The 26734-nt window shown below is 38.3% G+C and overlaps 1 protein-coding gene across 1 annotated transcript in view; it reads right to left on the reverse strand.

The window, feature by feature from the left end:
- Nucleotides 1-18065: 18065 nt before the first annotated feature.
- The window catches only part of LOC106585958 (PDZ domain-containing protein 2), a 194759-nt gene continuing 186090 nt past the window's right edge, over nucleotides 18066-26734 (reverse strand). The window contains exons 24-26 of the mRNA XM_082968774.1: nucleotides 24162-24444; nucleotides 23199-23336; nucleotides 18066-22370 (exon numbers count right to left, since the gene is read on the reverse strand). Of these exons, the coding sequence (XP_082824900.1) occupies nucleotides 22204-22370; nucleotides 23199-23336; nucleotides 24162-24444 (588 nt within the window). The 3' untranslated portion in view covers nucleotides 18066-22203. The remainder of the gene's footprint in view (nucleotides 22371-23198; nucleotides 23337-24161; nucleotides 24445-26734) is intronic.

Below are 26734 nucleotides of genomic sequence, written 5' to 3' on the forward strand. Positions count from 1 at the left end.
TTATAACCCCTCACACTAGACTACTGACATAACCCCTCACACTAGACTACTGTTATAACACCTCACACTAGACTACTGACGTAACCCCTCACACTAGACTACTGTTATAACCCCTCACACTAGACTACTGTTATAACCCCTCACACTAGACTACTGCCATAACCCCTCACACTAGACTACTGACGTAACCCCTCACACTAGACTACTGTTATAACCCCTCACACTAGACTACTGTTATAACCCCTCACACTAGACTACTGTTATAACCCCTCACACTAGACTACTGTTATAACCCCTCACACTAGACTACTGTTATAACCCCTCATACTAGACTACTGTTATAACCCCTCACACTAAACTACTGTTATAGCCTTCCCTGTAGCTCAGTTGGTAGAGCATGGTGTTTGCAACACCAGGGTTGTGGGTTCGATTCCCACGGGGGGCCAGCACAGAAATCTTTTTTTATGAAATGTATGCATTCACTACTGTAAGTCGCTCTGGATAAGAGCATCTGCTAAATGACTAAAATGTCAAATGTCAAATAACCCCTCACACTAGACTACTGACATAACCCCTCATAACCCCTCACACTAGACTACTGACATAACCCCTCACACTAGACTACTGTTATAACCCCTCATAACCCCTCACACTAGACTACTGTTATAACCCCTCATAACCCCTCACACTAGACTACTGACATAACCCCTCACACTAGACTACTGTTATAACCCCTCATAACCCCTCACACTAGACTACAGTTATAACCCCTCATAACCCCTCACACTAGACTACTGACATAACCCCTCACACTAGACTACTGACATAACCCCTCAAACTAGACTACTGTTATAACCCCTCACACTAGACTACTGACATATCCCCTCACACTAGACTACTGTTATAACCCCTCACACTAGACTACTGACATAACCCCTCACACTAGACTACTGTTATAACCCCTCACACTAGACTACTGTTATAACCCCTCACACTAGACTACTGTTATAACCCCTCACACTAGACTGCTGACATAACCCCTCACACTAGACTACTGTTATAACCCCTCATAACCCCTCACACGAGACTACTGTTATAACCCCTCACACTAGACTACTGTTATAACCCCTCACACTAGACTACTGTTATAACCCCTCACACTAGACCCAAAGTACATGCTGTAAAAAGATCTCGGTTCCTTTCTAAAAAATAGCAATGTGAATGCAAAGTGGACTCGGTCCACAAAATAGGTGAAGCGAACTGACAAAAGAGTTGAGTCTTCATTGAAAGGCAGTGAGACTACAAAGAGAAATTAGATCTTTTTTTTTTTACCTCAGAGTTCACATGAAAGAGGACTGAGATTGGTTCTTTTAAAGAAGACTATATGTGAAAACACCCTTAAACAAGCGTCATTTATATTTACAATTCCCTTATTCAAACAGATTACTTATTTACCTAGCTCTTATCGATAGCTCTTATCGAGTTGTAAAATACAGCGCGTGGAAAATGGTAGACGCTTTTTCCACTTGGAGCCGCTAGTAGGTTCACTCAACCTTATTCATGGTTTCCTGGTCTGTAAAGGTGGTGGAATGAAATGAAATGAAGATAAAGTCTTAACATAGTATATCTGTAGACACACAACCAACCACACCTTAATAATGTATTTCCATCTCCACACAAAACGAATAGCTGGTGAATTGCACTCTAACCTCACGCTTAAAAAAATCCTTAAGAGTGTATTGACGTAACCGTCTGTCAATCTAAGTAACATAAAAAGAATCCCCATCTATAAAAATCCTCCACCCCCCCCAAAAAAATAAGGTAGAGATGGTTGCTTCTCAATGCAGAGCATCCTCCTATGCTGGCCTTCCGCATCTGCGGTGGAAGGTAGCCCCGAGCTACAGCGGTGTTGGTCAGACCATGAGACATCCTGAAAATCGGTCTTATTACCAACAACAACAACAACAAAATACTAAAATAAATATGACTTCTCTATTGGACAGATAACACTCTCGCGAACACGATGGTGTTCTCTGTTTTGCTCAAGCGGCACGGGACTCGTCTAAAGGTAACCCATACAAACTAATGGAATTATAGGTGGGGGGGTAGTTTTGTGTCAACAAAAATAAGGGGGTAAATATAAGTCTGAAAACATTTCTCCTGGAGGACAGATACATCAAAACTTTTTTCCTTCAGATTTATTTTTTTTGGACTGTCATTTTTAGTCATTTATAAACGTGTTATTCATTGTGTTTCTATATACATTTTGAGACTTTGAACACTATTTTAACTGCAATGATGAAAAAAATATGAAATTGCACAGAGTGAAGTTGGGAAAGGAATTATTATGTTATTGTTGCTGTTGAATATCTTCTGATAATAGTGAGGAACAAAAAACAAAATTAGAAATTGTGCTAAAAAAATTCAGTTTTTTTCTTCGGTTTGTACATTTTCTTTTCATTTGGTTTTGATATTACAGCTGATATAATCATAATCATAATCATACAGATAATTTTCCTTAGATATAGGAACCTGATTCCTTATATGATGCACTACGTTTGACCACATCCCCATTTGGAACACACTATAATGCATCATAAAAGATCATAATGAATATGACTATATGGACGGGGGGGGGGGACCTGATCCTAGATCATAATGAATATGACTATATGGACAGGGGGGGGGGACCTGATCCTAGATCATAATGAATATGACTATATGGACGGGGGGGGACCTGATCCTAGATCATAATGAATATGACTATATGGACGGGGGGGGACCTGATCCTAGATCATAATGAATATGACTATATGGACGGGGGGGGGACCTGATCCTAGATCATAATGAATATGACTATATGGACGGGGGGGGGGGACCTGATCCTAGATCATAATGAACATGACTATATGGACGGGGGGGGCATGATCCTAGATCATAATGAATATGACTATATGGACGGGGGGGACCTGATCCTAGATCATAATGAATATGACTATATGGACGGGGGGGGGGACCTGATCCTAGATCATAATGAATATGACTATATGGACGGAGAGAGGGACCTGATCCTAGATCAAAATGAATATGACTATATGGACGGGGGGGACCTGATCCTAGATCATAATGAATATGACTATATGGACGGGGGGGGGTGACCTGATCCTAGATCATAATGAATATGACTATATGGACAGGGGGGGGGACCTGATCCTAGATCATAATGAATATGACTATATGGACGGGGGGGGGGACCTGATCCTAGATCATAATGAATATGACTATATGGACGGGGGGACCTGATCCTAGATCATAATGAATATGACTATATGGACGGGGGGACCTGATCCTAGATCATAATGAATATGACTATATGGACGGGGGGGGGACCTGATCCTAGATCATAATGAATATGACTATATGGACGGAGAGAGGGACCTGATCCTAGATCAAAATGAATATGACTATATGGACGGGGGGGACCTGATCCTAGATCATAATGAATATGACTATATGGACGGGGGGGGGGGACCTGATCCTAGATCATAATGAATATGACTATATGGACAGGGGGGGGGACCTGATCCTAGATCATAATGAATATGACTATATGGACGGGGGGGGGCCTGATCCTAGATCATAATGAATATGACTATATGGACAGGGGGGGGGGACCTGATCCTAGATCATAATGAATATGACTATATGGATGGGGGGGGGGACCTGATCCTAGATCATAATGAATATGACTATATGGACGGGGTGGGGGACCTGATCCTAGATCATAATGAATATGACTATATGGACGGGGGGGGGGGGGGGGACCTGATCCTAGATCATAATGAATATGACTATATGGACGAGGGGGGACCTGATCCTAGATCATAATGAATATGACTATATGGACGAGGGGGGACCTGATCCTAGATCATAATGAATATGACTATATGGACGGAGGGGGGGACCTGATCCTAGATCATAATGAATATGACTATATGGACGGGGGGGGGGGACCTGATCCTAGATCATAATGAATATGACTATATGGACAGGGGGGACCTGATCCTAGATCATAATGAATATGACTATATGGACGGGGGGGGGGGGGGGGGACCTGATCCTAGATCATAATGAATATGACTATATGGACGGGGTGGGGGGGACCTGATCCTAGATCATAATGAATATGACTATATGGACGGAGAGAGGGACCTGATCCTAGATCAAAATGAATATGACTATATGGACGGGGGGGACCTGATCCTAGATCATAATGAATATGACTATATGGACGGGGGTGGGGACCTGATCCTAGATCATAATGAATATGACTATATGGACAGGTGGGGGACCTGATCCTAGATCATAATGAATATGACTATATGGACGGGGGGGGGGACCTGATCCTAGATCATAATGAATATGACTATATGGACGGGGGGGGGACCTGATCCTAGATCATAATGAATATGACTATATGGACGGGGGGACCTGATCCTAGATCATAATGAATATGACTATATGGACGGGGGGACCTGATCCTAGATCATAATGAATATGACTATATGGACGGGGGGGACCTGATCCTAGATAATAATGAATATGACTAAATGGACGGGGGGGACCTGATCCTAGATCATAATGAATATGACTATATGGACGGGGGGGGGGGGGGGGGGGCTGATCCTAGATCATAATGAATATGACTATATGGACGGGGGGGGGGGGACCTGATCCTAGATCATAATGAATATGACTATATGGACGGGGGGGGACCCGATCCTAGATCATAATGAATATGACTATATGGACAGGGGGGACCTGATCCTAGATCATAATGAATATGACTATATGGACGGGGGGGGACCTGATCCTAGATCATAATGAATATGACTATATGGACGGGGGGGACCTGATCCTAGATCATAATGAATATGACTATATGGACAGGGGGGGGACCTGATCCTAGATCATAATGAATATGACTATATGGACGGAGGGGGGGACCTGATCCTAGATCATAATGAATATGACTATATGGACGAGGGGGGACCTGATCCTAGATCATAATGAATATGACTATATGGACGGAGGGGGGGGACCTGATCCTAGATCATAATGAATATGACTATATGGACGGAGGGGGGGACCTGATCCTAGATCATAATGAATATGACTATATGGACGGAGGGGGGGGGACCTGATCCTAGATCATAATGAATATGACTATATGGACCGGGGGGACCTGATCCTAGATCATAATGAATATGACTATATGGACGGGGGGGACCTGATCCTAGATCATAATGAATATGACTATATGGACAGGGGGGACCTGATCCTAGATCATAATGAATATGACTATATGGACGGGGGGGGGACCTGATCCTAGATCATAATGAATATGACTATATGGACGGAGGGGGGGGACCTGATCCTAGATCATAATGAATATGACTATATGGACGGGGTGGGGGACCTGATCCTAGATCACAATGAATATGACTATATGGACGGGGGGGGACCTGATCCTAGATCATAATGAATATGACTATATGGACGAGGGGGGACCTGATCCTAGATCATAATGAATATGACTATATGGACGGAGGGGGGGGGGACCTGATCCTAGATCATAATGAATATGACTATATGGACGGAGGGGGGGACCTGATCCTAGATCATAATGAATATGACTATATGGACGGGGGGGGGACCTGATCCTAGATCATAATGAATATGACTATATGGACAGGGGGACCTGATCCTAGATCATAATGAATATGACTATATGGACGGGGGGGGGGCCTGATCCTAGATCATAATGAATATGACTATATGGACGGGGGGGGGGGCCTGATCCTAGATCATAATGAATATGACTATATGGACGAGGGGGGACCTGATCCTAGATCATAATGAATATGACTATATGGACGGGGGGGGACCTGATCCTAGATCATAATGAATATGACTATATGGACAGGGGGACCTGATCCTAGATCATAATGAATATGACTATATGGACAGGGGGACCTGATCCTAGATCATAATGAATATGACTATATGGACGGGGGGGGGACCTGATCCAAGATCATAATGAATATGACTATATGGACGGGGGGGGGGGGCCTGCTCCTAGATCATAATGAATATGACTATATGGACGGGGGGACCTGATCCTAGATCATAATGAATATGACTATATGGACGGGGGGACCTGATCCTAGATCATAATGAATATGACTATATGGACGGGGGGGACCTGATCCTAGATCATAATGAATATGACTATATGGACGGAGGGGGGGGACCTGATCCTAGATCATAATGAATATGACTATATGGACGGAGGGGGGGGACCTGATCCTAGATCATAATGAATATGACTATATGGACGGGGGGGGGACCTGATCCTAGATCATAATGAATATGACTATATGGACGAGGGGGGACGTGATCCTAGATCATAATGAATATGACTATATGGACGGAGGGGGGGGGGACCTGATCCTAGATCATAATGAATATGACTATATGGACGGAGGGGGGGACCTGATCCTAGATCATAATGAATATGACTATATGGACGGGGGGGGGACCTGATCCTAGATCATAATGAATATGACTATATGGACAGGGGGGACCTGATCCTAGATCATAATGAATATGACTATATGGACGGGGGGGGGGACCTGATCCTAGATCATAATGAATATGACTATATGGACAGGGGGGACCTGATCCTAGATCATAATGAATATGACTATATGGACGGAGGGGAGGGGGACCTGATCCTAGATCATAATGAATACGACTATATGGACGGGGGGGACCTGATCCTAGATCATAATGAATATGACTATATGGACGGGGGGGGGGGGGGGCCTGATCCTAGATCATAATGAATATGACTATATGGACGGGGGGGCCTGATCCTAGATTATAATGAATATGACTATATGGACGGGGGGGCCTGATCCTAGATCATAATGAATATGACTATATGGACGAGGGGGGACCTGATCCTACACTACTCTGAGATGCTTTATGAATATGGGTCTAGAGCTGGCTGGCTGAATCACATCCTGGATCAATACATCCTGGATCAATAATCAATAGATCCTGGATAAACAGATCCTGGATCAATAGATCCTGATTAAACAGATCCTGGGTCAACAGATCCTGGATAAACAGATCCTGGGTCAATAGATCCTGGATAAACAGATCCTGGATAAACAGATCCTGGATAAACAGATCCTGGATAACCAGATCCTGGATAAACAGATCCTGGATCAATAGATCCTGGATAAACAGATCCTGGATAAACAGATCCTGGATCAATAGATCCTGGATGTGCTATTTCTGTTAAAAAAAAAAAAATTGTACTTGGAATATTTTTACAAATCTGAATAAATTATGTACACATTTTCTGTGTCATTAAAGTATGTTCATTTGTCTATTTTAACTGTGCACAGTCTGGAGGTATGTGTTCAGTCAGAGGGTCAACATCTTACAAGTCTGGGTCACATTTCTTTTCTTGAAATCACCTTTTCTAAGCTCACTTTATTTTTCTAGTGGTAGATTTGAAAACAGTGCAGACATTGATGCCATTGAAGAGTTGTCTCGAGTAAGCAAATACAGTATTTGAGTTCCTTTTAAACTTTGTGTCAGGTTTCCAAAGGTCATATAGATTGTAAACAAACTATTTTCAGACATAAGAGTTAATAGATAACCTCATAATCAGGTCACATGGGTGATACTGGTTCTGCATGGTCACCTGACAGTCAGTTTATGACATGGGTTTACTCACTACAGTTTACAGTTGGGGGTTGAGGACAATTATGCTTCCTATTCCAAACCAAAGTGTTTGTGTGGCTTCTAACCTCAACAGAAGTGGAAGTTCCTCAGATGAGGAAGGGGAGGACCATCCTCCTCAGTTAATTTCATAAAGATCACATCACTAAATAACTGATTAAAACGCACTGTTTTGCAATGAAGGTCTACAGTAGCCTCAACAGCACTCTGTAGGGTAGCACCATGGTGTAGCCGGAGGACAGCTAGCTTCCGTCCTCCTCTGGGTACATTGACTTCAATACAAAACCTAGGGAGGCTCATGGTTCTCACCCCCTTCCATAGACTTACACAGTAATTATGACAACTTCTGGAGGACTTCCTCCAGCCTATCAGAGCTCTTGCAGCATGAACTGACATGTTGTCGACCCAATCAAAGGATCAGAGAATTAATATAGTACTGAAAGCATAAGCTACAGCTAGCTAGCACTGCAATGTGTAACCTGTGGTGAGTAGTTGACTCAAAGAGAAAGACAATAGTTGAACAAATTAATGTCTTCCAAAATTTAGGAGAAACAAGAGAGAAAGAGTCTCATTTTTGTTCACTTTCAGTTTCACTTACTTAACTAGCAAATGTAGCTAGCTAGTTTAGCCTACTGAAACACCCTGCTCAAACTAGCTGGCTGTAACAGAGGAATGCTATGTTAGCTAGCTGGTTATAACAGAGGGATGCTATGTTAGCTAGCTGGCTATAACAGAGGGATGCTATGTTAGCTAGATGGTTATAACAGAGGGATGCTATGTTAGCTAGCTGGTTATAACAGAGGGATGCTATGTTAGCTAGCTGGTTATAACAGAGGGATGCTATGTTAGCTAGCTGGCTTTGACAGAGGGATGCTATGTTAGCTAGCTGGTTATAACAGAGGGATGCTATGTTAGCTAGCTGGCTATGACAGAGGGATGCTATGTTAGCTAGCTGGCTATGACTTTCCAACACAACACTGGAACTCTTCCAAGTCAAGGTAAGCTTTTGGTTTTACTGATTTATTGCCACCGGGGCCCGCCGGTGTAACTGCTTACTGACTGAACACTAACGTTACTGCATGATTGTAGCGGGTTTACTAACGCGTTAGTTCTATTAGCTATGCTGACTATGACGTTACTTTAGCTAATATGGTGACAACGATGTAGGCTGTGTGCAGCGGTTATGATATGGTTTGGCTTGGAAACGTTTTTTTTTCAACTGGTCACATACAGCTGATGTGTTGTTCATTGAAGTCCACAAGCGAGGGGAAGAGAAGGAACACAACGTGGCTGCTATGAAAGTGAACTGTGTTTACTCGTTATCAGGGGTGTATTCATTCCCCCGATTCTGTTGAAAAACGTTTCTTAAACGGAAGCAAACAGAACAAAACAGGGATAAGCGTACTTAAATTTGTCCAATAGAAACTCTGGTTTGCAACTGTTGGGCTAATGATTACACCCTAGATCAGCTAGATGCAGACAAGAGTGTTCAAGGAGGTATTGAATATGTCACTGTCTGTCAACAGAAGTACCCAGGTATCTTATGAAATAAAGGCCTACTATGGAAAGAAGAAAAACATCCGTTGATGACAACAGAATAAATCAAAACATTTATTGACATTATTTTAAAACAATAAGCAAAAATCAAATCACCAAACAAACTTAACAGCATTAAATTATTTTCAAACAATAAGAAAAAATCAAATCACCAAACAAACTTAAAACAGACAGGATAAAAACCCTGAAGATTAGAATCAAACGTTTAATAACAGATAGTTAGATAGATACTCTTTTAGTCTCTATTTTAGACTACATGTTGGTTTGCGATCCTGTCTTCTCTTTACTCCAAATGTTCTGTTTCGGCTTCCCGGCCCGTCTTCATTTTCCCGGCCTAAATATTCCAATAGGGCGGTGGTATATATATATATATATATATCTTAGACTATGGCCAAATACCCATCAGCGTCCCGGGACGCAGGGTGTAGGAGGCAGTGTCTGTTGAAGGAGCGTCCAGAAAGATACTCCGGCCGACAGTAGCTTAGCTCCGGGCATGGGCGTGTGAGGTCCACATTGGCTTTGCGTTATTGTAACAAACTCTTCACATTGCAACGACCGCAACACATTTCCTGTTAAGGCATAATAATGATCCAATTTCGATCCACTTTATTATCAAAGTCAGCTACCGTATCCATTTCACTTGATTTTCGGATCCGTTGAGATTGTAGCTCGCATATTCGCCAGGATGTGTTTCAGGTTGAAAACGTCTCCGATTTTACGCAGCTGTTGTGCACATTCCATGATGGCTTTCTGATCTGAAAACCCAGGAAATAAAAAAGTATTTTAGCTACATAGCCTACGAAAGATACAGGTGGACAGAGAAAGGCGACATTGACTTAGGAAAAATCTAGTTCATAATATGGACTATAATTAGAGATAAATCAATCAAATGTTGCTTACCTTTGTTTGGTACGGTCTCTTTCTGGCTCTCGGTCCTTTTCAGTGAGGATTTTCTTGATTCGAGCTTCATGGATGCGTTTAGCTGTATAGCTGCTTCTATTATAGCTGTATAGCTGTGAGTAGGCTATAGCTCAGTGTGACTCCTAGACAGCAGTAAGCTAAATCAGAAGAGAGTACACTATATATTGTTGTTGAGAGATATAATAATAGTTAGGGACCGATCTCTGCCTTTATAGATTGTGGGGTGGTTACCGGGAGGGGATTTCTTCAACGTCACCGGTCTGAATAACAACTTCCCTGTTTCTACAGCCCTGTGTGTGTGTGTGTGTGTGTGTGTGTAGGCGACACAGTTACCGTTCTCCTAGCAGCAGGATAGTATGCTGGCAGCAGGAGCTCAGCAAAGGCGTTCTAAATATGCAGTACAGCTGTTTTTTCACAGCATTCAGCCACCTTTGGAGAAAAAAAATTAGACATTCTTTGATTTTTAATCTTGTATTATATATAACATTATTTATATATATATTTTTAAACTCATACTGTGTTATTGACTGTATGTTTTGTTTTACTCCATGTGTAACTCTGTGTTGTTGTATGTTGTCGAACTGCTTTGCTTTATCTTGGCCAGGTCGCAATTGTAAATGAGAACTTGTTCTCAACTAACCTACCTGGTTAAATAAAGGTGAAATAAAAAATAAAAAATAAAAAAACTGCGTTTCTTTAGAAAGTGTACATGTTGAAAACTATTGAATAGGATATATTTAAAATACGCTTTTAATCAAATACAAATATATAGAATTAGAATTACTCCATAGTGTCTGCGAAACTTAAATTGGTCTCGTAGTGCCCACCTGTTGAATACAGAGTACTGACGGGTCCTTACTCCACCCATTCTATTCACTGTAAATGCAATAAATACACTGCATGTGAATTACATATTGGTTTATATTCTTTATGCCGATGTAAAAGTGGGGTTGGCATTATTCTACATATAAATGACATATTGACTTATAAAGGAAAAACTATTCTATAAATTCCGATGTAAAAGTGGGGTTGGGATTACCTATATATGGTGTTATTTCATGGAGGACTGAGATCTAAATACCCAGCATGCCTTTCAACTCAACCTAATCCATTGTTCCCAATGTAGCCAAGGGAGGTGCGACAAAACATGTGGTTTTGGGGGTATGGCAACGCGAGACTAGTCCCAATGCAATAGGCTTATAAATTACATATTTTGCTTATAGATAAAATACTATTATTCTATATTCAAAGATAAAAGTGTGGTTGGGAATGCTCAATAGGGTCTGTAGAATCTATATATTGTGTTTTTTTATGGAGTACTGAGGTCTAAATACCCAGCATGCCTTTCAACTCAACCCACGCCATTGGTCCCAACGCAATACACTATTTGAAACATTTTGGCCTAAATAAATAGATATAAAGTAGAGTATAAAGTAGATATAGATATAGATATAAAGTAGATATAGATATAGATATAAAGTAGATATAGATATAAAGTAGAGTATAAAGATATAGATATAAAGTAGAGCATAAAGAAGATATAGATATAAAGTAGAGTATAAAGTAGATATAGATATAAAGTAGAGTATAAAGTAGATATAGATATAAAGTAGAGTATAAAGTAGATATAGATGTAGAGTATAAAGTAGATATAGATATAAAGTAGAGTATAAAGTAGATATAGATATAAAGTAGAGTATAAAGTAGATATAGATATAGATATAAAGTAGAGTATAAAGTAGATATAGATATAAAGTAGATTATAAAGTAGATATAGATATAAAGTAGAGTATAAAGTAGATATAGATATAGATATAAAGTAGAGTATAAAGTAGATATAGATATAAAGTAGAGTATAAAGTAGATATAGATATAAAGTAGAGTATAAAGTAGATATAGATATAGATATAAAGTAGAGCATAAAGTAGATATAAATATAAAGTAGAGTATAAAGTAGATATAGATATAGATATAAAGTAGAGTATAAAGTAGATATAGATATAAAGTAGAGTATAAAGTAGATATAGATATAGATATAAAGTAGAGCATTAAGTAGATATAGATATAAAGTAGAGTATAAAGTAGATATAGATATAAAGTAGAGTATAAAGTAGATATAGATATAGATATAAAGTAGAGTATAAAGTAGATATAGATATAGATATAAAGTAGAGTATAAAGTAGATATAGATATAAAGTACAGTATAAAGTAGATATAGATATAAAGTAGAGTATAAAGTAGATATAGATATAAAGTAGAGTATAAAGTAGATATAGATATAGATATAAAGTAGAGCATAAAGTAGATATAGATATAAAGTAGAGTATAAAGATATAGATATAAAGTAGAGTATAAAGTAGATATAGATATAGATATAGATATAAAGTAGAGTATAAAGATATAGATATAAAGTAGAGCATAAAGAAGATATAGATATAAAGTAGAGTATAAAGTAGATATAGATATAGACATAAAGTAGAGTATAAAGTAGATATAGATATAGATATAGATATGAAGTAGAGTATAAAGATATAGCTATAAAGTAGAGCATAAAGAAGATATAGATATAAAGTAGAGTATAAAGTAGATATAGATATAGATATAAAGTAGAGCATAAAGTAGATATAGATATAGATATAAAGTAGAGTATAAAGTAGATATAGATATAAAGTAGAGTATAAAGTAGATATAGATATAGATATAAAGTAGAGTATAAAGTAGATATAGATATAGATATAAAGTAGAGCATAAAGTAGATATAGATATAAAGTAGTGTATAAAGTAGATATAGATATAAAGTAGAGTATAAAGTAGATATAGATATAGATAAAGTAGAGTATAAAGTAGATATAGATAAAGTAGAGTATAAAGTAGATATAGATATAGATAAAGTAGAGTATAAAGTAGATATAGATAAAGTAGAGTATAAAGTAGATATAGATATAGATATAAAGTAGAGTATAAAGTAGATATAGATATAAAGTAGAGTATAAAGTAGATATAGATATAGATATAAAGTAGAGTATAAAGTAGATATAGATATAAAGTAGAGTATAAAGTAGATATAGATATAGATATAAAGTAGAGTATAAAGTAGATATAGATATAGATATAAAGTAGAGCATAAAGAAGATATAGATATAGATATAAAGTAGAGTATAAAGTAGATATAGATATAAAGTAGTGTATAAAGTAGATATAGATATAAAGTAGATATAGAAATAAAGTAGAGTATAAAGTAGATATAGATATAAAGTAGAGTATAAAGAAGATATAGATATAAAGTAGAGTATAAAGAAGATATAGATATAAAGTAGAGTATAAAGTAGATATAGATATAGATATAAAGTAGAGTATAAAGTAGGTATAGATATAAAGTACAGTATAAAGTAGATATAGATATAAAGTAGAGTATAAAGTAGATATAGATATAGATATAAAGTAGAGTATAAAGTAGATATAAATATAAAGTAGAGTATAAAGTAGATATAGATATAGAGTAGAGTATAAAGTAGATATAGATATAGATAAAGTAGAGTATAAAGTAGATATAGATATAGATAAAGTAGAGTATAAAGTAGTTATAGATATAAAGTAGAGTATAAAGTAGATATAGATATAAAGTAGAGTATAAAGTAGATATAGATATAAAGTAGAGTATAAAGTAGATATAGATATAGATATAAAGTAGAGTATAAAGTAGATATAGATATAAAGTAGAGTATAAAGAAGATATAGATATAGATATAAAGTAGAGTATAAAGTAGATATAGATATAAAGTAGAGTATAAAGTAGATATAGATATAAAGTAGTGTATAAAGTAGATATAGATATAAAGTAGAGTATAAAGTAGATATAGATATAGATATAAAGTAGAGTATAAAGTAGATATAGATATAAAGTAGAGTATAAAGAAGATATAGATATAGATATAAAGTAGAGTATAAAGTAGATATAGATATAAAGTAGAGTATAAAGTAGATATAGATATAAAGTAGTGTATAAAGTAGATATAGATATAAAGTAGAGTATAAAGTAGATATAGATATAGATATAGATATAAAGTAGAGTATAAAGTAGATATAGATATAAAGTAGAGTATAAAGTAGTTATAGATATAAAGTAGAGTATAAAGTAGATATAGATATAGAGTATAAAGTAGATTTAGATATAAAGTAGAGTATAAAGTAGATATAGATATAAAGTAGAGTATAAAGTAGCTATAGATATAAAGTAGAGTATAAAGTAGATATAGATATAGATATAGATATAAAGTAGAGTATAAAGTAGATATAGATATAAAGTAGAGTATAAAGTAGATATAGATATAGATATAAAGTAGAGTATAAAGTAGATATAGATATAAAGTAGAGTATAAAGTAGATATAGATATAAAGTAGAGTATAAAGTAGATATAGATATAGATATAAAGTAGTTATAGATATAAAGTAGAGTATAAAGTAGATATAGATATAGATAAAGTAGAGTATAAAGTAGTTATAGATATAAAGTAGAGTATAAAGTAGATATAGATATAAAGTAGAGTATAAAGTAGATATAGATATAAAGTAGAGTATAAAGTAGATATAGATATAGATATAAATTAGAGCATAAAGTAGATATAGATATAAAGTAGAGTATAAAGTAGATATAGATATAAAGTAGAGTATAAGTAGATATAGATATAGATATAAAGTAGAGTATAAAGTAGATATAGATATAAAGTAGAGTATAAAGTAGTTATAGATATAAAGTAGAGTATAAAGTAGATATAGATATAAAGTAGAGTATAAAGTAGATATAGATATAAAGTAGAGTATAAAGTAGATATAGATATAGATAAAGTAGAGTATAAAGTAGATATAGATATAAAGTAGAGTATAAAGTTGATATAGATATAGATAATGTAGAGTATAAAGTAGATATAGATATAAAGTAGAGTATAAAGTAGATATAGATATAAAGTAGAGTATAAAGTAGATATAGATATAGATAAAGTAGAGTATAAAGTAGATATAGATATAAAGTAGAGTATAAAGTAGATATAGATATAAAGTAGAGTATAAAGTAGATATAGATATAGATAAAGTAGAGTATAAAGTAGATATAGATATAAAGTAGAGTACCTGTGTGTCCAGATGTAAAGATGAGGAAGAGGAAGCAAAACAATTACAATGACACATACAACAAAATTATAATATTACAATATAGGAAACTGTTTTTTTCGGGGGGAATTTTTAGCAAACGTCTAACAAGTAACACAACTGAAATAGGACATTTCCGTAAGTATTACTCAGTACTTTGTTGAAGCACCTTTGGCAGCGATTACAGCCTCGAGTCTTCTTGGGTATGACGCTACAAGCTTGGCACACCTGTATTTAGGGAGTTTCTCCCATTCTTCTCTGCAGATCCTCTCAAGCTCTGTCAGGTTGGATGGGGAGTTATATGGCAGCAAACTGAAACACGTCAACACGTCAACTTCCCCACAGTAAAGTCGATGAAATGCAGTGCCGTTATGCGTCATTTAAATGATTTAGGCCTTGCAGGGATGAGCACTCTTTAACGTCTTATAGGCTACCCCTCACTTTCTCAGTCTTCTATTTCTGTCATGTTAAATATTAGCCCCTATCAGTATAGACCGTCAGTAGGGCTAATAGCAACACAAATTAAACATATTATTACACATGTTTAACGACCACACAGTCCCGTGTAGCTCAGTTGGTAGAGCATGGTGTTTGCAACGCCAGGGTTGCTGGTTCGATTCCCACGGGGGACCAGTACAGGGGAAGAAAATGTATGAAATGTATGCATTCACTACTGTAAGTGGCTCTGGATAAGAGCGTCTGCTAAATGACGTACTGTTAGTTCCCTTTAATTGTTATAGCCTACATTATAATTCCATTTTTTCATTTACCTTAATTAGCTTACTCTGTAAAGTCGTCACGGTTATGTGGTTGTTGCTGAGGATCATTAGTCACAGTTGAAAGGCTAATTAAATCGTTACGGAGCGGAGCGCAGACAAAGCCGTATTTCAACCCGACGTGTGGCGCAATACTGGTCTGTGTCGTCACAGATTTCCATGGTTAGTGCAGGCAATAGACGAGGGTAGCGCTTGCTTATTGTACATTATTCTCCCTTTTATAATTCTATAAACACTAAACATTACCATTGGTTTATAAGAACTGAATATGACAATTATCAGAATGAATTAAACAATCGTTTTATTTCTTTAGTGCGTAAAGGCTCTCATAACCTGTTTTAATTTTTTTTATTTTATGATTCATATATACTTTCCTAACCCTAAATAATCCACAAGATCAGAGTATTTTTTAAATCTACCAATTGGTGCTGAAACTTGGGGGCAAGTCAATGTTAGGTAGGTGTTCCTAATGTTTTGTTCACTCCCGTGTATTTAGTCGGCTTTCTTCCATTGATCCCTAATTCCCTGAACCAGTTCTCTACATGTATTCTAGTCCTTCGACGAAATTCGTATTAAAGGTATACCATATTTAAAGGGATGGCTGAAGATAAATGTACTGAAAACCCTATTGAATGAAAACTCCATGCGAAAATCTGTTGGCCAGCAAGAGTTTTTTTTTTAACAGTTGATTTAAATATATTGAGCACGCACAAGGGCACCACGCCACGCATGCAAAGCCTTGTTCTGCACCTCCATAAATTGCGTCGGAATAATAACTACTGAGGAAATTACGCACTTCTAAATTGGGACTCGGGCCAGAAGAGCGTTTCGGGAAAACAGAGTTGTGCTCCAGAATGAAGTGGGTATTTTAATACGGTGTTTGAACCATGTTACTTCTTTAAACGTAAGACATGTCACATGAATGGTGTGACATCAGGTTCTGTGGTATTTTCAGAGAGAAAACCTAAACGGAAACCACTTGTGGCAATAATGTATCTTCCAATACCTTAAACTGTAAAATTCTTCACGTCAATGTTGTGCTTTGGTATTTCAGAGGAAAAACAAAACTGATGATATCCTTAAAATAAATATGGATAAAGTTGAAACTTCAAAGCACTCCATACTTGATCGTTAAAATGAATCATTTATAAACTTTTCTGCTCATCTAAAATGTCTTCTTTTTTTATATACTGAACAAAAATATAAAATGCAACATGCAACAATTTCAAAGATTTTGCTGAGTTTACCGTTCATACAAGGAAATCAGTCAATTTAAATAAATTCATTAGGTCCTAATCTATGGATTTCACGACTGAGCAGGGGCACAGCCATGGGTGGGCCTGGGAGGCCATAGGCCCACCCACTTGGGAGCTAGGCCCACCCACTGTAGAGCCATGCCCAGCCAATCAGAATAACTTCTTCCCCCACAAAAGGGCTTTATTACAGACAGAAATACTCCTCAGTACTTCAACTGCGGTTGTCAGTTGAACGTACCGCCAAATTCTCTAAAACGACATTGGAGGCGGCTTATGGTAGAGAAATTAACATTAAATTCTCTGGAAACAGCTCTGGTGGACATTCTTGCAGTCAGCATGCCAATTGCAAAACATCTGTGGTATTGTGTTGTTGTGACAAAACTGCACATTTTAGTGGCCTTTTTTGTTGTTGTTGTCCCCAGCACAAGGTGCACCTGTGTAATGATCATGCTGTTAAAACAGATTCTTGATATGCCACATCTGTCAGGTGGATGGATTACCTTGACAAAACATAAAATGCTTACTAACAGGGATGTAAACAAATTTGTGCACAACATTTGAGAGAAATAACCTTTTTGTGTATATGAAACATTTCTGGGATGAAACATGTTTATGTTTTGGTTCAGTGTAATATACCAGGTTTAGAGCAGTGAACTGGACAGCGATATTCAGGCTAAGCACATTTCAAGTACAGCACACGTAGACTAATACCGTAGAACTAATCCAACTCAGCTTTCAAATACAGTTGTCTTCCAAGGAGTCTCTATGACATGAGTCTCTATGACATGAGTCTCTATGATATGAGTCTCTATGATATGAGTCTCTATGATATGAGTCTCTATGACACAGGTAGGCATCACATTTGGTCAGTGTGAGGAGTTAGGTGACATAGACAGGGTGACAGATACAGGGTGACAGATAATAGGGTGACGGATACAGGGTGACAGATAATAGGGTGACAGATACAGGGTGACAGATAATAGGGTGACAGATACAGGGTGACAGATAATAGGGTGACAGATACAGGGTGACAGATAATAGGGTGACAGATAATAGGGTGACAGATACAGGGTGACAGATAATAGGGTGACAGATAATAGGGTGACAGATACAGGGTGACAGATAATAGGGTGACAGATAATAGGGTGACAGATACAGGGTGACAGATACAGGGTGACATAGACAGGGTGACAGATACAGGGTGACAGATAATAGGGTGACGGATACAGGGTGACAGATAATAGGGTGACAGATACAGGGTGACAGATAATAGGGTGACAGATACAGGGTGACAGATACAGGGTGACATAGACAGGGTGACAGATACAGGGTGACAGATAATAGGGTGACGGATAATAGGGTGACGGATACAGGGTGACAGATAATAGGGTGACAGATACAGGGTGACAGATAATAGGGTAACAGATACAGGGTGACAGATACAGGGTGACAGATACAGGCTGACAGATAATAGGGTGACAGATAATAGGGTGACAGATACAGGCTGACAGATAATAGGGTGACAGATACAGGGTGACAGATACAGGGTGACGGATCATAGGGTGACAGATGCAGGGTGACAGATAATAGGGTGACAGATACAGGCTGACAGATAATAGGGTGACAGATACAGGGTGACAGAGACAGGGTGACAGATACAGGGTGACAGATACAGGGTGACAGAGAGGGTGACAGATAATAGGGTGACAGATAATAGGGTGACAGATACAGGGTGACAGATACAGGGTGACAGATACAGGGTGACAGATAATAGGGTGACAGATGCAGGGTGACAGATAATAGGGTGACAGATACAGGCTGACAGATAATAGGGTGACAGATACAGGGTGACAGAGACAGGGTGACAGATACAGGGTGACAGATACAGGGTGACAGATACAGGGTGACAGATACAGGGTGACAGAGAGGGTGACAGATAATAGGGTGACAGATAATAGGGTGACAGATACAGGGTGACAGATACAGGGTGACAGATAATAGGGTGACAGATAATAGGGTGACAGATAATAGGGTGACAGATAATAGGGTGACAGATACAGGGTGACAGATACAGGGTGACAGATACAGGGTGACAGATAATAGGGTGACAGATAATAGGGTGACAGATAATAGGGTGACAGATAATAGGGTTGGTTCAAATAAGGAGTAAAAGTTTGAAAGGCAAAGTGACGATTTGATATTATTCCCCTGAAATAATAATCACATTTCAAGAGGAAAATAAAACCTGTTTACTGTATTCTGCCGGATAAAGGATCTGTTGCAATGGTCACGTATATTATCTGATTAATGTAGGATGTAGCTTCCTGACACAACAACAACACAGTTGATCAGAATATATCATGAACTGAAGTCAGATTTTGCAGTAACAAAATAAATGTAGTTTACTGCGTTTTTTAAATTTATTTTTTCCTTTTGGAGTGCAGTATTAAAGTCTTATTGAGCTTATTGTACAAACGTGAGACAGTTGATTTTGCAGTACCTTGCCAGTTAGCATTGATGCTAACAGCAAAACTAAACAACAGTCCATTGATTATTGTTATTATTTGCATGTTTGATATGATTCTATATGAACAAGAGGTTGTGACTGCACGTCCTCTTCTAAAATCCAGAGTAAAACTACGAACAACAGTAGTTATAGTAAAACTATACAATATACTATACAACCTCTATACAATACTAAACTATACTATTTACTGTATATTGATAATAGATGTACAGTGCCTTCAGAAATTATTCAGACCCCTTGACTTTTTCCACATTTTGTTAGATTACAACCTTATTCTAAAATTGATTAAATTGTTTTTTCCCCCTCATCAATCTATACATTTTAGCAAATTTATAAAATAAAAAAAATGTATATCCCATTTACATAAGCATTCAGACCCTTTACTCAGTACTTTGTTGAAGCACCTTTAGCAGCGATTACAGCCTTGAGTCTTCTTGGGCATGACGCTACAAGCTTGGCACACCTGTATTTGGGGAGTTACTCCCATTCCTCTCTGCAGATCCTCTCAAGCTCTGTCAGGTTGGATGGGGAGTGTTGCTGCACAGCTATTTTCAGGTGTTCGATTGGGTTCAAGTCCGGGCTCTGGCTGGGCCACTCAAGGACATTCAGAGACTTGTCCCGAAGCCACTCCTATGTTGTCTTAGCTGTGTGCTTAGGGTCGTTGTCCTGTCGGAAGGTGAACCTTCACCCCAGTCTGAGGTCCTGAGCGCTCTGGAGCAGGTTTTCATCAAGGATCTCTCTGTACTTTCCCCCGTTCATCTTTGCCTCGATCATGACTCGTCTCTCAGTCCTTGCTGCTGAAAAACATCCCCACAGCATGATGCTGCCACCACCATGCTTCACCGTAGGGATGGTGCCAGGTTTCCTCCAGACGTGACGCTTGGCATTCAGACCAAAGAGTTCAATCTTGGTTTCATCAGACCAGAGAATCTTGTTTCTCATGGTCTGAGAGTGTTTAGGTGCCTTTTGGCAAACTCCAAGTGGGCTGTCATGTGCCTTTTACTGAGGAGTGGCTTCCGTCTGGCCACTCTACCATAAAGGCCTGATTGATGGAGTGCTGCAGAGATGGTTGTCCTTCTGGAAGGTTCTCCCATCTCCACAGAGGAACTCTAGAGCTCTGTCAGAGTGGCCATTGGGTTCTTAGTCACCTCCCTGACCAAGGCCCTTCTCTCCCGATTGCTCAGTTTGGCCGGTCGGCCAGCTCTAGGAAGAGTCTTGGTGGTTCCAAACTTCTTCCATTTAAGAATGATGGAGGCCACTGTGTTCTTGGGGACCTCCAATGCTGCAGACATTTTTTGGTACCCTTCCCCAGATCTGTTTCTCGACACAATCCTGTCTCGGAGCTCTATGGACCATTTCTTCAACCTCATGGCTTGGTTTTTGCTCTGACATGCACTGTCAACTGTGGGACCTTATATAGACAAGTGTGTGCCTTTCCAAATCATGTCCAATCAATTTCATTTATCACAGGTGGACTCCAATCAAGTTGTAGAAACATCTCAAGGATGATCAATGGAAACAGGATGCAGCTGACCTTAATTTCATGTCTCATAGCAAAGGGTCTGAATACTTATGTAAATAGGGTATTTTTAAAACATTTTTCTTAATGAATTCGCAAAAAAAATCTCAAAATCTGTTTTCTCTTTGTCATTACAGGATATTGTGTGTAGATTTCTGAGGATTTTTTAAAAATGTATTTAATCCATTTTAGAATAAGGCTGTAACATAACAAAATGTGGGGGGAAAAAAATCAAGGGGTCTGAATACTTTCCGAAGGCGCTGTAAATCCTGCACAGAACAGTACAGCGCCACCGCCTGAGTAGGTCAGCGATATTAAAAAAATCATCACAAGGTGACGTCATAGTAAAACAAGTGAAAGTCTGTCTTGTCCAAGAAGACGCTTCTGTCATTACATGATCTTTGTTTTGGCACACCGTATGACATAGATCCATCCCGGACCAAATTTACTCTGGGGTGTGAAAACAAATAACCCTGCAATGTTAGCCCAACATGTCTGTAAGCCTCGTTAGAAATATGTAAAAAAAAAAAAAGGAAATTTCTCCATTGTAGTTATATGTCACCTTGGTAAGTCTGTCTAGTCCATCGGCCCACACAGAAATCCTGTGTTTCACCCTGTATGTTTAACCATTGTACGTCAACCAGACTGACACACGAGTATGTCCAGTCGATATGTCCGTTGAGTCATACAGAGGTCCGTGGTTTCCTGATGACAAGCTGCACGGGGCCTTTGCTGGCAGTCTTGATGATGTTCCAGGCGTCGTAATGCATGAGGCCTTGCAGTGAGCTCCCGTTCACCTCCACTACCTCGTCCCCCACGTCCACCACACGCGACAGCTCCGCGGCACCACCTACAGGATGGGAGGAGAACATAAGTTAGTCAGGATCATTTTTGACGAGATAATAAGCCAATATAAGGGGTAATACTGTACATGCTTATGACAAGTCTTATCATGTATTATAACGTTATCATAATACTGGTTGGCTTTAAAGGGATAGTTCAGGATTTTGGCGATGAAGCCCTTTATCTACTTCCCTAGAGTCAAATGAACATGTGGATCCCATTGTTATGTCTGGAGGAAGTTGCTAACTAGCGTTAGCACAATTACTAAGTAGTGATATGCTAGTAGATACCCATAGACTTCCAGCCATTGTGCTAACGCTTGTTAGCGTTGGCTGGAGAAACTACCTCTTAACTTGATGTAGAGACATATAAATGGGATCCATTAGTTCATCTGACTCTGGGGAAGTAGATAAAGAGATTCATTGCCAAAATCCTGAACTATCCCTTTAAGTAAAATGTTACCCATACGTTTAATGAACACACCTTGTATTTACACAGAGGAGTAGTTTAATGTGTAAAGAGTATTTTATTTTATTTTATTTTTAAATAAAGAAGGATTTTGGTTGTGGCTCTATGAAACACTGTTATAATAGATACTGTGTGGGATTTTCCTTGACTTGCACTGCCTCTCCTCGTTGTGATGTCTGTGTTGGCAGGCAAACTTACTGAACCGGTCTGTTCTGACTAGCATGCTGGTCACTGGCGACATCTGGTGAACATGCACTGAGTCAGCCCACAAGCCCAGTCATGAAGAAACATACTACCTAGATCAGAGATTCCTGACCCGGTTCTGAGGTGTGTGTGTGTGTGTGTGTGTATGTGTGTGTGTGCTGACCTTTAAAGACTCGTTTGACGTTGAGGGGGCGGTCTCCATGTGCCGAGGCTTTGCCCCCCTCCAGACTGAAGCCCAGACCAGCTGACGTCTTCAGGAGATGTACCATCAGAGCCCCGTCAGGACCCATTTCCACCACTACTGGAACACACACACACACACACACACACACACACACACACACACACACACACACACACACACACACCAGTCAACAATGGAATTCATTTTTTTATTTTATTTCACCTTTATTTAACCAGGTAGACCAGTTGAGATCAAGTTCTCATTTACAATTGCGACCTGGCCAAGATAAAGCAAAGCAGTTTGACAACATACAACAACACAGAGTTACACATGGAGTAAAACAAAACATACAGTCAATAATACAGTAGAAAAAAGAAAACAAAAAGTCTATATACAGTGTGTGCAAATGAGGTAAGATAAAGGAGTTAATAAGGCAATAAATAGGCCATGGTGGTGAAGTAATTACAATATGGCAATTAAACACTGGAATGGTAGATGTGCAGAAGATGAATGTGCAAGTAGAGATACTGGGGTGCAAAGGAGCAAGATAAATAAATAAACACAGTATGGGGATGAGGTAGTTGGGTGGGCTGTTTACAGATGGGCTATGTACAGGTGCAGTCATCTGTGAGCTGCTCTGACAGCTGGTGCTTAAAGTTAGTGAGGGAGATATGAGTCTCCAGCTTCAGAGATTTTTGCAGTTCGTTCCAGTCATTGGCAGCAGAGAACTGGAAGGAAAGGCGGCCAAAGGAGGAATTGGCTTTGAGGGTGACCAGTGAGATATACCTGCTGGAGCGCGTGCTACGAGTGGCTGCTGCTATGGTGAATGAGTAGGAATGAATAGGTTGTGTCCAAACCTTTTGACTGGTACTGTATGTCTGTCCCTCCCAGTCATGTACAGTATCTGATATATATGTCTGTCCCTCCTTCCCAGTCCCATACCTGGTCTAGCTGTCTCAGGCCCGTTGTCTCTGCACCCTGGGGAGTAGCTTCGTCCTGTGTGGTGGTACAGGTCATGGTGTCTTGGGGACATTTGTCCTTCACTGTCCTTCCCCCTGCGAAGGACCACCAGGGCCTGAGTGGACAGTCTAGCCTGGTGGAGACAGGACAGGGCTTCTCCGTGGGACGTCCCCTCCAAGCTGCTGCCGTTGATGGACAGGACGCTGTCCCCCTGCTGAATGGTACCTTCCAGGCCAGCTAGCCCATTGGAGAAGACACGATGGACCTGGCCAAACACAGCGCAGTGGGTGGAGTTAAGATTAAACATTTTGCAGGGCATTAGTGAAAGTTTACACAGCTCTTATACAGTCTGTGGGCATCTCTCTCTCTCTCTCTCTCTCTCTCTCTCTCTCTCTCTCTCTCTCTCTCTCCTCTCTCTCTCTCTCTCTCTCTCTCTCTCTTCTCTCTCTCTCTCTCTCTCCTCTCTCTCTCTCTCTCTCACTCTCTCTCTCTCTCTCTCTCTCTCGCTCTCTCCTCTCTCTCTCTCTCTCTCTCTCTCTCTCTCTCTCTCTCCTCTCTCTCTCTCTCTCTCAGATTCCAGCAAGTATTAACTCTGGGGGTGTGAAGGGTATACGTAATCATATTTTTTTTTTTTTGTATTTATTATTAATTTAGAACATATTCTATAGTTTTTAATTTGACTTACTTTACGAGCAGATTATGTAGATCTGTAGGAATTTGTATTTATTTTAAAAAAAAGGGAATAAAGTTGAATTTAGAAACTATATCTAAAATTTAGGACATAAAGGTTGTGAGCACAGTGTTTCTGATCCGATCGACAATGATTTTCTAATGTTATTTGTGTGGCTACGATGCCATCTTTAGACTACAGCATCTTTCTGCCTGGTTACCCAGACCATAGGCTACTACTGACGACGCTTCTGACTACAGAGTAAAAAGAAGCCGTGTTGTGTTGGGTGACGTATCCTTGCTTGGGAGAGATCTCAGAAAAGGTCAAATTATGAACCACAAGCCAAAAGTTTATCACATTAAAAAAAATGTACATGCCATTAAATCTCACAATCGATCGGACTTCCCAAACGTAGTATGTTTCGCTGTGACAGAAAGTGTCTAATTTTTGGGGTAGATTTGCGTCGTTCCACAAAGTTGTAACTAGTGCTGATAGTGAGTGGAGGCCTGCATAACCAGGTGACGTAGCTTTCTCTCCAGCTCGCTCTCCATGAGTGGGAGAGGTGGGCACTCTGACAGACACTCAAACTAGTCAGAGGAGTTTGGGAATTTTTCTAAAATTTGCCGTTATTCCCCTTTAAATTTGATTTGTCTTCCCAACAGAAATGCTCCACATTTTCAAAGTGAAAGAAAAAGTGTAGAAAATGTGAATAAATGAATGCGTATGTCTTCACACCCCAGAGTTCATACCTACTGGATGTTACATTCTAAATGATTTATAGCTGTAATGTTACATTCTAAATGATTTATAGCTGTAATGTTACATTCTAAATGATTTATAGCTGTAATTTTACATTCTAAATGATTTATAGCTGTAATTTTACATTCTAAATGATTTACAGCTGTAATTTTACATTCTAAATGATTTATAGCTGTAATTTTACATTCTAAATGATTTATAGCTGTAATTTTACATTCTAAATGATTTATAGCTGTAATTTAACTTATTGTAAATGATTTATAGCTGTAATTTTACATTCTAAATGATTTATAGCTGTAATTTTACTAACTTATTGTAAATGATTTATAGCTGTAATTTTACATTCTAAATGATTTATAGCTGTAATTTTACATTCTAAATGATTTATAGCTGTAATTTTACATTCTAAATGTGATTTATAGCTGTAATTTTACATTCTAAATGTGATTTATAGCTGTAATGTTACATTCTAAATGATTTATAGCTGTAATTTTACATTCTAAATGTGATTTATAGCTGTAATTTTACATTCTAAATGTGATTTATAGCTGTAATTTTACATTCTAAATGATTTATAGCTGTAATTTTACATTCTAAATGATTTATAGCTGTAATGTTACATTCTAAATGATTTATAGCTGTAATGTTACATTCTAAATGTGATTTATAGCTGTAATTTTACATTCTAAATGTGATTTATAGCTGTAATTTTACATTCTAAATGTGATTTATAGCTGTAATTTTACATTCTAAATGTGATTTATAGCTGTAATTTTACATTCTAAATGATTTATAGCTGTAATGTTACATTCTAAATGTGATTTATAGCTGTAATTTTACATTCTAAATGTGATTTATAGCTGTAATTTTACATTCTAAATGATTTATAGCTGTAATTTTACTAACTTATTCTAAATGATTTACAGCTGTAATTTCTGCCAAAGGTGGGTTTGCCATGTGGAACAGGTTGTGTAGATCTGTAGGATGAAAATCCCTTTTTTTTTTTAGCTAAATGTGACATATTTTTCAAATTAAAATAGATTCCCTAACAATATGCCACATTACATTGCTCAAAAATATCCAAATAGCGTTTCTGCTAAATTAACAAAACACACTACTGTATTAC

The sequence above is a fragment of the Salmo salar genome, chromosome 24, assembly GCF_965601325.2.
Source record: "Salmo salar chromosome 24, fSalSal1, whole genome shotgun sequence".
NCBI lineage: Eukaryota > Metazoa > Chordata > Actinopteri > Salmoniformes > Salmonidae > Salmo > Salmo salar.